The sequence below is a fragment of the Miniopterus schreibersii genome (assembly GCF_964146895.1).
Source record: "Miniopterus schreibersii genome assembly, chromosome: 9".
Taxonomy (NCBI): Eukaryota; Metazoa; Chordata; class Mammalia; order Chiroptera; family Miniopteridae; genus Miniopterus; species Miniopterus schreibersii.
Window position 1 is genome coordinate 14,026,089 of NC_138118.1, and position 12,217 is coordinate 14,038,305.

A 12,217-nucleotide genomic window follows, 5' to 3' on the forward strand; every position below is an offset into this window, starting at 1 on the left:
TTGCAGGCATGGTCTGCTCTGGAGGAGAGAGTTAGAGGCTCCTATTAAAATGGGAAAGGGGGAAAATTTCTTCCAAAAATAGAGACCTGAATAGATTTCTTAATGAGCTAGAACTACTGTTGAAACGTCTCCTGCCAGATCTCTCCTCCTTCCCTCCCTCCTTTCCCATCTCATCAGTGGCTCCCCAATATTGAATCCAACACAATAGGCTGTAATAACCTCTGTGCCCAAATTGCAGGGTCCTTTATTCCAGAGGCCAAAGTATTGCTAGCACAGCTAGCTCAGGCCCTTAAAGAGCACGTGGGGAAGTCTGAGGGTCGGGGAAGCGCATCCAGGGAGGTGGAAACACTGGGGAAGAGGCTCCAGAGGAAAGTGGAGGAACCTGAGATTGTTCTGCCCAGAGAAGAAATTTGGCTGCAGGGAGATTTAACAGCCACATTTAGGCCTGTGAAAGGAAATCCACACACAGAAGTGGGAGTAGCTCCAACGCTGGTGAGGAGGGAAAGGAAGAAAATGTTACACAGCAGCAGGCAAGGCTGACAGGAGACTCCAAGAGGAAGGGGCCACAAAAAGACGGGAAGTTGGGGGATTCGGCAGTGGCTGGAGGAGCCCAGGGCGCCCTGGGCCAACTGATGGTAACCTTGTTCTTGGCGGGAGGGGTAACCACAAAGAATGAGACAGGTGCTGACAGGCTTGGGGACTCATCACTTTATAGCAGCTGCCCCTTGTAAGTGTTGACTGATTAATTGTATTGATACTAGAACTTGGACGGGGGCCCTGCTGCTGGGAGTGGCCATCTGCACCACCTAGGAGCCTGCTACATGCTAGATGCTCACCCAGGAGCCTTCTAGATGCTCAGTGCTCACCTGGGAGCCTGCTAGATGCTCGATACTCAACTGGAGCCTGCTAGATGCAGAATTTCAAGCCCCATCCTAGACCTCCTAAGTCAGAATCTCCACTTTAACAAAACGCCTCAGAGATTCCATTCACATTAAAGTTAAGAAACACTGACCTAGCAGGAAAAAAAAAATCAGGCAGTTTGCTCAGAAACTAGCCAAGGGGCTGGGAGTGGAGGTGGGAAGGGAACTTCTGGCTGGAGCTGTGGCCTGGCCAGTGGCTGGGAACCCTGTCCCTCAGTGGGGCCACTGCTCCTTCTCTGGGTGCCCTGAGCTTCCCATGGGGTTCTCACAGGGCCACCACGTACCCTGAGCAAGTGGAAATGTCAGGAGGACATTCTCAGGGGACAGCCTCTTTTCAGTCTCCTGGCAGAGGAAGCCCAGAACAAGCTACATTGCTGCCCTGGGGGAGGCCCGAGCACAGGCGGGGGGGGGGGGGGGGGGGGGCAGGTCAGCACAAAGCAGCAGGCTGGGCTTGGCTGCTGAGGGGCAGGGAGGGTCCAGGAGGCTTTAAAAGGACCGAGTGGCTGGGAGAGGGCACTCGGAGGGACACATGGTTCAGAGTTCCTTCCTCCATTGTTTTCAGGTTAGGGCACTTTGAGAATGAGAGTTTTGGTTTTATAGATTTAGGATTTTTTTCTTAATGGAATAAGCATGTTCCGTTTGAGCTCATAGCAGTCTGGTTGCTAATGAAAGGCAGGCGTCCAGGGGCCAGGGTTCTGATTGCCACCACATGGAGCAGGAGGGTGGGTGGAGGAAGGCTGTTGTCTGAGTCTGCAAAGGAGACGTGCAGGGGGTGGGGGTGCTCAGTGAGAGTTCAGAGGAGGAGAGGCACGGGGGGGGGCTCCAGCAGCAGGGTCAGAGGGAGGCGCAGGTGCCCAGAATGGCATGGCCACCGGACAGCACCTGCGCCCCACAGCACCCGCCCCAATCCACTGCGGTCCACCAGGAGCCCACACAGTCTCATCCACGTAGAGAGAGCCCACTCTGAGAGCAGCAAGGGGAGAAAAGCCATTGGAAAAGGCCCAGACGTTTTTAAAGGAAACAATACAGTTTGCAGCTTTAAGCAGTCTTAACTTTTCCAACTAGTCCCAAAAAGAGAAAGAGACGTCCTGAGCCAGGGTGGCCTCTTCCCCTAACACAAGGCTTCAGGTTCAGAGCCAAGAGGGATCTCAGGTGGCCTGAGCCTGAAATATTTAAAGAACACATTAGCTTCTTGCACTCTGCAGCCTCCAGTCAGACCAAACCCTCACAAACCTGCTCCGAAACCTTGTGAGAAGGGCACCAGATTTGCATTAGTGTGAACGTGTGTGAGACGGAGGACCAGAAAGACAGACTGACACCCACGATGGGGGCCGAGGTTTCAGAGGTGGGGGTTACAGAGGTGGGCGAGGGTAGGTGTGCACCTGAGAAGGTGCCTTGTGTGTGTGCACGTGTGCCTGTAAAGAGAGCTCCTGTGTGTGTGCAGTGTGCGTGCATCCGTGTCCAATCTCAGGCAGATTTCCCTTCACTGCCTCTTCCTACTTGGACCTTGTTCTCTTTGGGGAAAAAATCAGGATTTTAATGACGTTTGTTAAGTGTGCATCCCCCACTCCTGCAATGACCCTGAAGTCACAGCTCCTTCTTGCTGCTTGTAGGACAAGAAGGGCAGAGGGCTTGGTGGGAACACAGTTGAACTGGGCTCCCCCACCCCCTCCAGCCCAGCCTGCAGAGGCGGAGCTGGTCAGGACAGGAGCCTGGAATGCTGCAGGGAACCTCAAAGCTCTCCCTGCTGCCCTCCTGCCCTCCCCCACGTGTTTCTCTCCCCCCACCCCAGGTGCTGAGCTGTGTCAACCCAGACAACGCCAACAGCCCCGAGGTCCCAGTGAAGATCCTTAACTGCGACACCATTACTCAGGTCAAGGAGAAGATTCTGGATGCCATCTTCAAGAATGTGCCCTGCTCCCACCGGCCCAAGGCTGCAGACATGGACCTGGGTGAGTGGACAGCCCACCCAGGGGCTGTCCTGTGACTGGCTGGAAGCACCTCTTACTCAGTGGTGGAGCCAGAGTGCCGGGAGCAGGCACACACAAGTCCCAGGAGCCCAGGGGGTGTCCTTCACGGGCATTTAGTGAGCAATCAGCAGAGAGGGGCTGCAGTCTGCCGGTGGCTGATGGCCTCTGAGGCCCTTTGAGTAGCCGAGGGGTGGGCTTGGAGGTGTCATATGTGCAGTGAGGGGATTTAATCTAGTCTGTGTGGTTCAAGGTCTCGCCACTGCCTTTGTTGTGCCCCCGGGCTCTGCCCTCCCCTCTGTTCTGTGCCTGTACTTTTTGCTGACTACCTAAGGCGTGAGGGATCTGGGTCAGTGCTGGAGAATGGAGGGAAGAACAGAGGAAAATGAGCTCTGGCAGCCTACTGAGGTGCAGGGTGACATTTCATTTGAATGTTCCCTGAATAGATCCATAGCCTATATAAACAAGGGCATGCCACTTAGGGCCAGCTGTACTTAGACCCAGTTATGCCTTGCCTGCATGTTTAAAAAGCTCTCTTCCTGGGGAAATCCTAGCAGGGAGCCCCAGGCTCCAAAGAGACCGGGGCTGAAGAGAGGCTGTGTGATGTCCTGGGCCAGTGTCAAACACACCTGACTTTGAGTCCTGGATCTGCCAACTTCTAGCTGTGTGACCTTGGTCAAGTTACTTAACCTTTCTGTGCCTCAGTTTCCTTGCCTATAAAATGGAGGTAATAGTACCTGCCTCGTGATACATGTAAAGCCTCTTAATGCAGTGCCTGCCCATAGTGCACACTCAGTAAGTGCTGGCTGCTGGGAGTGCTGGCTATGAGGATAATACTAGTAAGGAAATGATCCTGGCCATGGACAGAAAGGCATTTATGTGTGTGTGTGCTGTGTCTGGGGAACTGTGGCAACATAGAGGTGGGAGGATCTCCAGAGGCCCCTAATCCATCCATCTGGCCTCTAAGCTGGCTTCAGCTAAGCCATCCAAGACAGATGGGCATCTGTGCGATTTTCTACAACCCATAGCAAATCTTCACCCTTTCCCACTGCAATGCCCCACACAAATCCTGATGCCTAAAGACGCAGGACCAGGAAGTTCTGCTAACTCACCTCAATTCTTACTGCTTCGCTTCACCCCATCTCCTCTTGCTGGGCTCTTGGCAAGATGTGTTTGGCCCCGTGCCTAGAGCTCTGATGCCCAGGGAGGGAGACTGGGTGAGCATGTGCTCTCCTTCACTTTGGAGGTGTCTCTGTGTATATTGTTTCTGGAAGGAAGAAAAGAAGGCAGGAAGGCAGGAGGGAGGGAAGGAGGGAGGGAGGGAGGGAGGGAGGGAGGGAGGGAGGGAGGGAGGGAGGAAGGAAGGAAGGAAGGAAGGAAGGAAGGAAGGAAGGAAGGAAGGAAGGAAGGAAGGAAGGAAGGAAGGAAGGAAATACAAGAGGTTGGGGGGCAGGTGAGTGTGTCCCAGGGCACTGGTCCCTAGAGTCAGCTTAGACATTTGTGTCCACACACTCTTGGCTCTGTTGCCATGAAGATTCCACAGATGGATGCGGGGAAGGGGCTGCTACAGAACCAGTGGGAGAGAAAACAATCACTGGGAAGGAAGACCCCGTGTTCTCCATCCCCAGACAATAAAGTGGCTGCTCCATAATGGGTTTCCCTGATAGCACCCACCATTCCTCTAGTCTTTCTGTGGGAGCCATGGCAGGGGCCACCCTTGGCTTCTCAGCATCCTTATGTGCAACATGGGTGGGAGGGTAACCCTAACACAGCGGGGCTGGGAGGAGGAGCAGCTGTGAGAACTTCATGCTGAGAGGTGAGTTTGGAGAGGTGGTGCTAGGACCCCGAAGGAGCGCCTGTGTGTGGTGCAGACAGAACTGTGAACTCTGGTGCTTGGGAATGAGTGGGGTGCCTTCCCACGAGGAGGGCACCAGGTGTCTGCCTCAGCCTCCACCTGGAGCCTCGAGGCAGCTTCAGCACTGGGACGCCTTTCCTGCCATCCAAGAACAGAGCAGAGGGGTGGGGAAGAACACATGTATCCTGTGGAGGCTCAAGCATGAATGGATCTCAGGATGGGTGGAGCCAACATCCTTCACATCACCTCAGGCCCAAGCTCAGGGGGCCCCCCTCCGGAAGCAGATCCAGGGGCCACCCCCTCTGTGCCAGCTTGATTTCCTGGAGAGAGACCACTTCATGGCTGATAGATGCTGCTCAGGACCAGTGCTCCCCCCCTTATTAGCTTTAGAAAATTGCTCCCTTCAAAGGCCTGGGGTGCAGGTCCAGCGAAGCAGGTGGTTAATGGAAAGATGTCAGGCCTCCCCCAGCCACAGCGGTAAAGCATCTGGAATGGAGGCAGCCGCCCCAGCTCAGCCACAGCCGCTCCTGCCGTCCACCCTGAGTGTAGGCAGCAACCAGGACCTGCCTGAGGGCTGCACTGTCTCCAGAAAGGGGCCACCTCCCTATCACAGGTGCTGTGGGGAGGACCCAGGGTCCACCCTGGGGGACAACCCTCCCTAGCAGGGACAGATGAAAGGGAGAAGCCAGAGAAGAGCCTGAGGGCCCCTCCCCCAGGAAGGGGCATCACGGTCATGCTGAACTAACAAATACCTGCCGTGATGGGTGCCTTTCTGAGGAATACCCTTTTTTTCTAATAAATTCTGCATTTGGAGCTGCCCCCAGCTCTCTGGCTTTCTTTCTACCAAAGCCAGATTGCATAACAAGGAAAGCGGGCCCTCCTCAGAGACCCAAATGCTTCTTCAGCACAATTAGACTCAGCCCCAAAGCCCCCAAGGGGAGAGGGAGAAGGCCAGTGTTTTCCATCCTATAGGTGAAAGTGCTTTGAAAGCCTAAAAGCAATTTACAACTGTAAGGTGTGATTGTTATGAAAAATTAATCTACTCCAAAGGGATGCATAGCATGCAGGCAGGGAGAGGACTGCTCAGCCACATGGGTTGGGCAGAGGCTAGACAGCCAAGCCCCCTCCCGCCCCATTTTAATTCTCCCCAGACCTCCTCCTCTGGCTGAGGGCACTGGGTGAAGACTGCCTTCCCCTCCTGAGATCAGCCCCTGGCAAGGCAAGGACACCCATCCCAGGCCAGCTCAGAAGGAAGCTAAGACATTTTAAATGACTCCTGTAATTGCCCCAAGTAAATCCAGTCCCAACACCCTCCCCCTGCCTTTCATCATCACTGGCTCCTGGCCTGGCTTAGCCCCTCAGTCCTGACACTTTCATTTCTTGATCCTTTAACTGAAGGTCCCTCCACCCCTTCACCAGACTTTTCCAGGCATTAAGGAACCACAATGGGGAACAGTATTGGTACGGGTTCTCCAGAGAAACGGGTGTATATAGATAGGATGGGCTTTATGCATATGTGTAGGCCGATGATAGATAGATGATAGATAGATGATGATAGAGATAGATTGATAGATGATAGATGATAGATAGATAGATGATAGATAGATAGATAGATAGATAGATAGATAGATAGATAGATAGATAGATAGATAGATAGATGATAGATAGATGATAGATGATAGATAGATGATAGATAGATAGATAGATAGATAGATAGATAGATAGATAGATAGATAGATAGATGATAGATAGATGATAGATGATAGATAGATAGATAGATAGATAGATAGATAGATAGATAGATAGATAGATAGATAGATAGATAGATAGATGATAGAGATATGTATCTGTGGGAAGAGAGAGATTTTAAGGAATTGGCTCACAGGATGATGGAGTCTTCGTCCGGTTGGGCTGCTAAGACATGCCACAGACCGGGTGCCTTACAAGCAACAGCTGGCAGATTTGGAGTCTGGTGAGGATCACTTTCTAGTTGGCGCCTTCTCACTGTGTCCTCACATGGCTGAAAATGGAAGGGATCCTCTGAGGTCCCTTTATAAGGGCACTAATCCCATTCTTAGGGCTTCACCCTGATGACCTAATCACCTCCCAAAGGCCCCACCTTCTAATATCGTCACATTGGAGGGTTAGGGTTTCAACATATGAATTTTGGGGGACACAAGCATCCAGTCTATAGCCTGGAGTCTGGCAAGTCTAAGATCTACAAGGTAGGCCAGCCAGCTGGCGACCCAAGGAAGAGCCAACGTTGCAGTTCAAGTCCGAAGGCCTTCTGTTGGCCGAACTGAATTCCCTCTTGCTCAGGGGAAGGTCAGTCTCTTGTTCTCTTAGGGCCTTCACCTGACTGAATGAGGCCCACTCACATTATGGAGGACAATTTGCTTTACTCAGAGTCCACCAATTTAACTGTTAATCTCATCTAAAAACACCCCCACAGAAACATCCAGAATAACGTTTGGGTGCCACAGCCCAGCCAAGATGACACATAAAATTACCCATCACAGGAGTCAAAGTGAAGGACACAGGGCCCGCCTTCATTTCAGTTTGTTGGAATCTAGGGGAGGAAAGACATCACCGGGCAGGGGCCGGGGGCTGTGCTGGGGCAGGTGGGTCTTTGGGAGCTCTCAAAGCTCAGTGCCAAGGGCACCCCCTCTGCTGTACGAGACTTTGTTCTCACTAGGTGTCTGCCCCTTTCCACCCACAGGTATTGGGTACAGGTACCCCCTTGCATTGCTAAACTCTTCAACCAGCGTACATAAGGGGCTACCTTGGGGCAAGCTCTGTGCCAGGCATGGGGGCACCAGTGTAGCAGAAGGCAGGACAGCCCTCTTTCTGAGCCATGAGAATCTTTTTGTCTCCTCCCTACACTCCCCAGAGGAAGTAATTGGTACCATTCTGTTCCGTGGCGCAGAAGTGGGCACAGAGCCCGGGCCCTGGGCACACCACAGGGAGGTGGAGAGAACACCCATTTCCGCCCACGCGTTCTCTGCAGCGGCCTTGACCTCCAGAGATTCCTCTGGTTTAATGCAAATGCTCTATCAATAGCCCCCGGAACTCCGCCACCCCCTCTGTCTTGCCATTCAAGTCCCGCTGAAAGGATATATTTTTTCAAATAAGTAATTCCTGTATGCAATAAAAAGATACACTATCTTCTGAGTGAAATATAAAGAGTTCACAGCAGCTGTCTCCCCAGTTTGCATTTTCCGCTGCACCTGATGGGAAGGACAGATAAAGATAATGGGATTTTTTTTTTCTTTTTTACTTCACCTCCCTCTCTCCCTGGAAGGTGGAAGTGTAACAAATTGGACTGTGAGTGTGTCTGTCCTTTGTGCTTGGAGCCTGGAGCAGGGCACCGGGCTGCAGGGCAGAAGCTGCAGGGCGGGAGCTGGGGAGGTCAGAGCTAGCAGTTTGCTCCTGGTGCCATGCATATGATACCAGAGTCACCTTACCTCTGTCCTCTGCCCACCACCTGCCTTTTTAACTCTTCTCTGACCCAGCACACTGCCCAAGTGACACCAGAGCCTCTGTGTCCCATATTCAAGAATATCCATTAAGCTTCAGCTCATCTCTCTTAAATCGGGTGGCAGAGCACAATCTTCTTTTTCCTTTCGCTCCAGACTTACCCACAGAGCAACACTAGCCAGTGCCAGGCGCTTTCGGTTTGCAAAGACCTGGAGCCTAAAATGCTGACGGCACAGTTCTATTTAGGAATGTCTTCTTTTAAGCACCACAGTTCATAGTTCAATTATTTTATGTTTTTGAACTTGCTCAAGCAATAATTTTTTTAAACAAAGCGTATTCAGATGGTCCACCCTCTGCTCCCAAGTCAGTTTTTCAGACCTTGTTTGCGGTGACACTGATCCTGGCACTGCCCCCTCAGCTCTCCTCTGATGTGCACTCCTGCGCTTTGGAGCGGCCAGGCGTTGAGGGTGTCAGGGCTCTGCTGGGTGCCTCCATGGACTCAGCTGCTAACGGGGTGCAGCAGTAGTCATGTCTCCTCCAGATTTCTGCTCAGGACCTGCTTTTGGAGGTAGAGTGGGCTCTGTGCAGGGTTGGTGTGTGCTCCTGGTGAGGACCTGTTCTCAGTGTGCTGAGGTGAGGGAAGGTGGCCTGGGGTGGAGTGCAAGCAGCTAGCTGTGAAGTCCGTGCCTCGTGGATCATGAGGGTTGACCCCGCCAATTCTAACCAGCCTGTGGGCACCTCCTTTCTCCCTTGCCCCCTCAGGTCAGCCCTCCTAAAGCTTCCCATGATGGGTCTGAGGACAGATGGTGGCAGAAAGACTGGACCGGGGAGGGGATGGGGGGTTGCTGTAAAGCCTCTGGGTCCTGGCCTGGGTAAAATGAGGTGTGTGCATGCCTGTGTGTGCATGAGTGTGTGTTCATGAGTGTGTGCTTATGTCTGTGAGTGTGTGGGTGGCTGTGTACCACGCTCCTGCCGGCAAGCACACTCCAGGAGGGTCAGAGCTAGGGAGGGGTTGTGCACTTCGGGGAGGGTTTGCCTCTCAGTGTAGCGCCTGCTGGTGGGCAGGGACCCTCCAGGAGCTGGGCCAGTGATGTGTGCAGTTCCAGTGTCTCCTTCCAGGGTCAGCCTGCAGGTGAACCCCTACTCTTTCCCTGGATACCTTCTCACAAACTCGGGAGCACACCATGGAGCCCCCAGCTCCTCTCTCCCATAGAATCTCCAAACAGTCTCTGGTCTATCTCCTGGACATCCCCTATACCTCCATCCCTGCCCCACTGCCTCAGCCCAGGCCCTAAGGCAGCCGTCTTTGGTGGGGCCCCGTTCCCTTCTCACTCACACCACCACCCCCCGTCTCTGTGGCCCTCGGCTCCACCCGAGACGCCCTGGCATGACGTCCCAGATCATCTTAACTCAATTCCTGTCTTGCGTGCGCCTCTCCAGACTCTTCCTTCCACTGCCTCCCACAAAGGCCCACACGCATGGATCCCTGGATGCGTCACATAAATGGCACCCTTGGACCTGAACTCCTGTCCCCATACTAAGTGAGGCAAAAGGCCATTGGCCCTTCAGCATTCAGCCCTGGCTGCCTCCCCTCCCCTGACCCCACAGACCCTGCTCTTCCTCCCCCCTCCGTCCAGCTCTGATCACCTGAACCCTCAATTCACTGCTCTCCACAAAACACTGCATACAGGCAGCCCTCCAGGGCTAGGGCTTTGATTTTGCTTGTCTGCTTATTTAACTGTATAGCATCCTGCTGGCCCAGACCTTGACACACTGGGGATACTCAGGAAACCGTGTCTGAAAAAATGTGAGAACACAGCTCCCGATGTCCAACATGCTGGCTGCAAGCGACTCTGCTCATCAGATGGGACAGCAGCTGCCCCGTCAGAGCAGGCGTGTGAGGAGCCACTGTCTCGGGATTCCTGGGGGCTGCCACCAAGCTTGGAGTGCCACACCGTTTGGTACCCTCCCAGTCTCTCACAGTGTGCATGGCAGGCAAAGCTGTCCAGGAGGCTGGGCATTCTCCTGGAGGACACTGGCTACTGACCCAGCTGTCGCATCTTTCCTGGGCTGTTCTAACAGGGTCACCTCATACATAGCAAGGTGTGGGCCCAAGAGAGAGATGCTTTTAGTGCTGTGTTTATGGGCAAGACTGAAGGAGCCTACCTGATGAGGAGCATGCTTGGGAAGAGAGGTTAGGACTAGAAGACCTGGGTTCAACTGATTTTCACTGCTATTCTTAAAACTAAGCCTGTGAGTAAGCAGCAGTGCATGTGGCACAACGCGCGGGGCCTCAGAGGCTAACCGAGCCAGCCAGCCAGCCAGGTACACTGCCAAGGGCACCAAGCTGCTGTCCTTGAGCTGAAGGTGGCAGCCCGGCCTCACCCTCAGCTGGCCTGGCCTGCTGTGGGGTCCTTTCCTGCTGGGTAAGGATGCGATTCCATGAAACCGCCATGCCCTTGGGGGGATGGACTGCTTTGGGGGCAGGAAGGAGCCTTTGACCTTGGCTTTTCCAGGTCCCATCTTGACTCTGGAACTCCCCAGCTCATGCTTCTGTGGAGTGAAGGCCATGAAGCAGTGCTGAGCACTCTGGAAAGCCGAGGGATGGAACATTCCATATGAGCCTAGGGAAACAGGGGCCGTGGCTGGCCAGGAGAGGAAGGAGAGCGGATAAACAGGGAAGCGAATTGTGTTCTGACCGACAGATAAAACTAAGGCCCTTGGGCAGAGGACAGTGACTTTGAGGGACAGATTTCCACGTTAGTCCACTTAAATTAGTCGGTGCCAGAGAATCGCCTGCCCTCCTGCGGCACTCCACTCTCACCCGCCTTCTGGTGAGCTGGCCACTACCCTTGGCCTTGCTTCTTTCCTGCAGGCCCTGGGGGTGAGCTGCCAACTCCAGGTCATAAAATAAGAAGAATGAATAATTGCATTTTAAGAGAGCTTTTATTTCTGGCAGTAGACATGGCTGGCTGTATTTTTGAGGACTTCTGATCACCCAGTGTGCCCAGTTGCTAACAGAGTAGCTCACAGTTCACCTCTAACTTAGCTCACTGTCTGCCTACTGTGGACACCAACACCCAGGTCAACATCTCCTACTTGGAAAAGGGTCCCCATCACACACTCGCTCACACACTTGTCCCCTTCATTCGTTCACCCACCTAGTCATATTCCTTTAAGAAAGACTCATCCAGTGCTCGCTATGCTCCAAGTACTGGGCTGGTCCTGCTGGTTGGCTTCTAGCAGCATCATTTTTTATTCCAAGGACAAGCCATCATCCCTAACTGCTCGGGGGTGCACATGGCCATGGTCTGCCCTACTTTTTTCAGCTGGGGGCATAGGAAGCCTGACTTTCATTTGCTTACATAATTACTGGACAGGACTCAGCCAGAAGTGCTGGGTACAGCCACCCAGGCTGCGCACTGCACAGCTCGGCAGTTATGCAACAGGGAAGAAAGCCCGCATCGGCTCCAGAATGCACTGTCATTGCTGCGTCCCTCAGGCTGTGCGGCTTGTCCAGAGCCCACTGAGATCCCCGACTCCATCAGCAAGGGGTGCAGTGCAGCTGCTAAACCAGAATGCTGGTCCCTGCTTGTGCCTTCCCTGTCTAGTCTTGGCAAAGCCCACAGCCACTTCAGTGAAGGAGACCTCCCTCTCCCTTGGGCCCAGCCAGTGGGCTTAGTGTCCAGAGCTCATCCAGGTTTCTCCTCCAGACCCCACCTGGGGAATGCAGAACACTGTCTTCTGTGCCCCCAGTCTGTCTATAGTGTCCCCCACCCCCATGTGGCCTGACTTAATGGGCCTGGCTTCACTCACCAGGCAAGCAGGGGACACCCAAGAGGCTCTGTCTGTTAGGCGCCGCAGTGTCACTGGGATAAAGGATAGCACTGCTGTGTTCCACAGCCGAGGCTGGGCTTCACCAGGGTCTGAATGAACCGCCTGTCAGCTGCCTGACCAGCTGGAAGATAATCTCCTTTTGTCCCAGGAGAAGCATGCAC

At 53.6% G+C, this 12,217-nt stretch overlaps 1 protein-coding gene across 1 annotated transcript in view; it reads left to right on the forward strand.

Annotated features, from left to right (window-relative positions):
* Positions 1 to 12,217, forward strand: part of PLXNA4 (plexin A4) — a 404,508-nt gene that overhangs the window by 365,960 nt on the left and 26,331 nt on the right. The window contains exon 25 of the mRNA XM_081147021.1: positions 2,713 to 2,872. Coding sequence (XP_081003147.1) covers positions 2,713 to 2,872 — 160 coding nt within the window. The remainder of the gene's footprint in view (positions 1 to 2,712; positions 2,873 to 12,217) is intronic.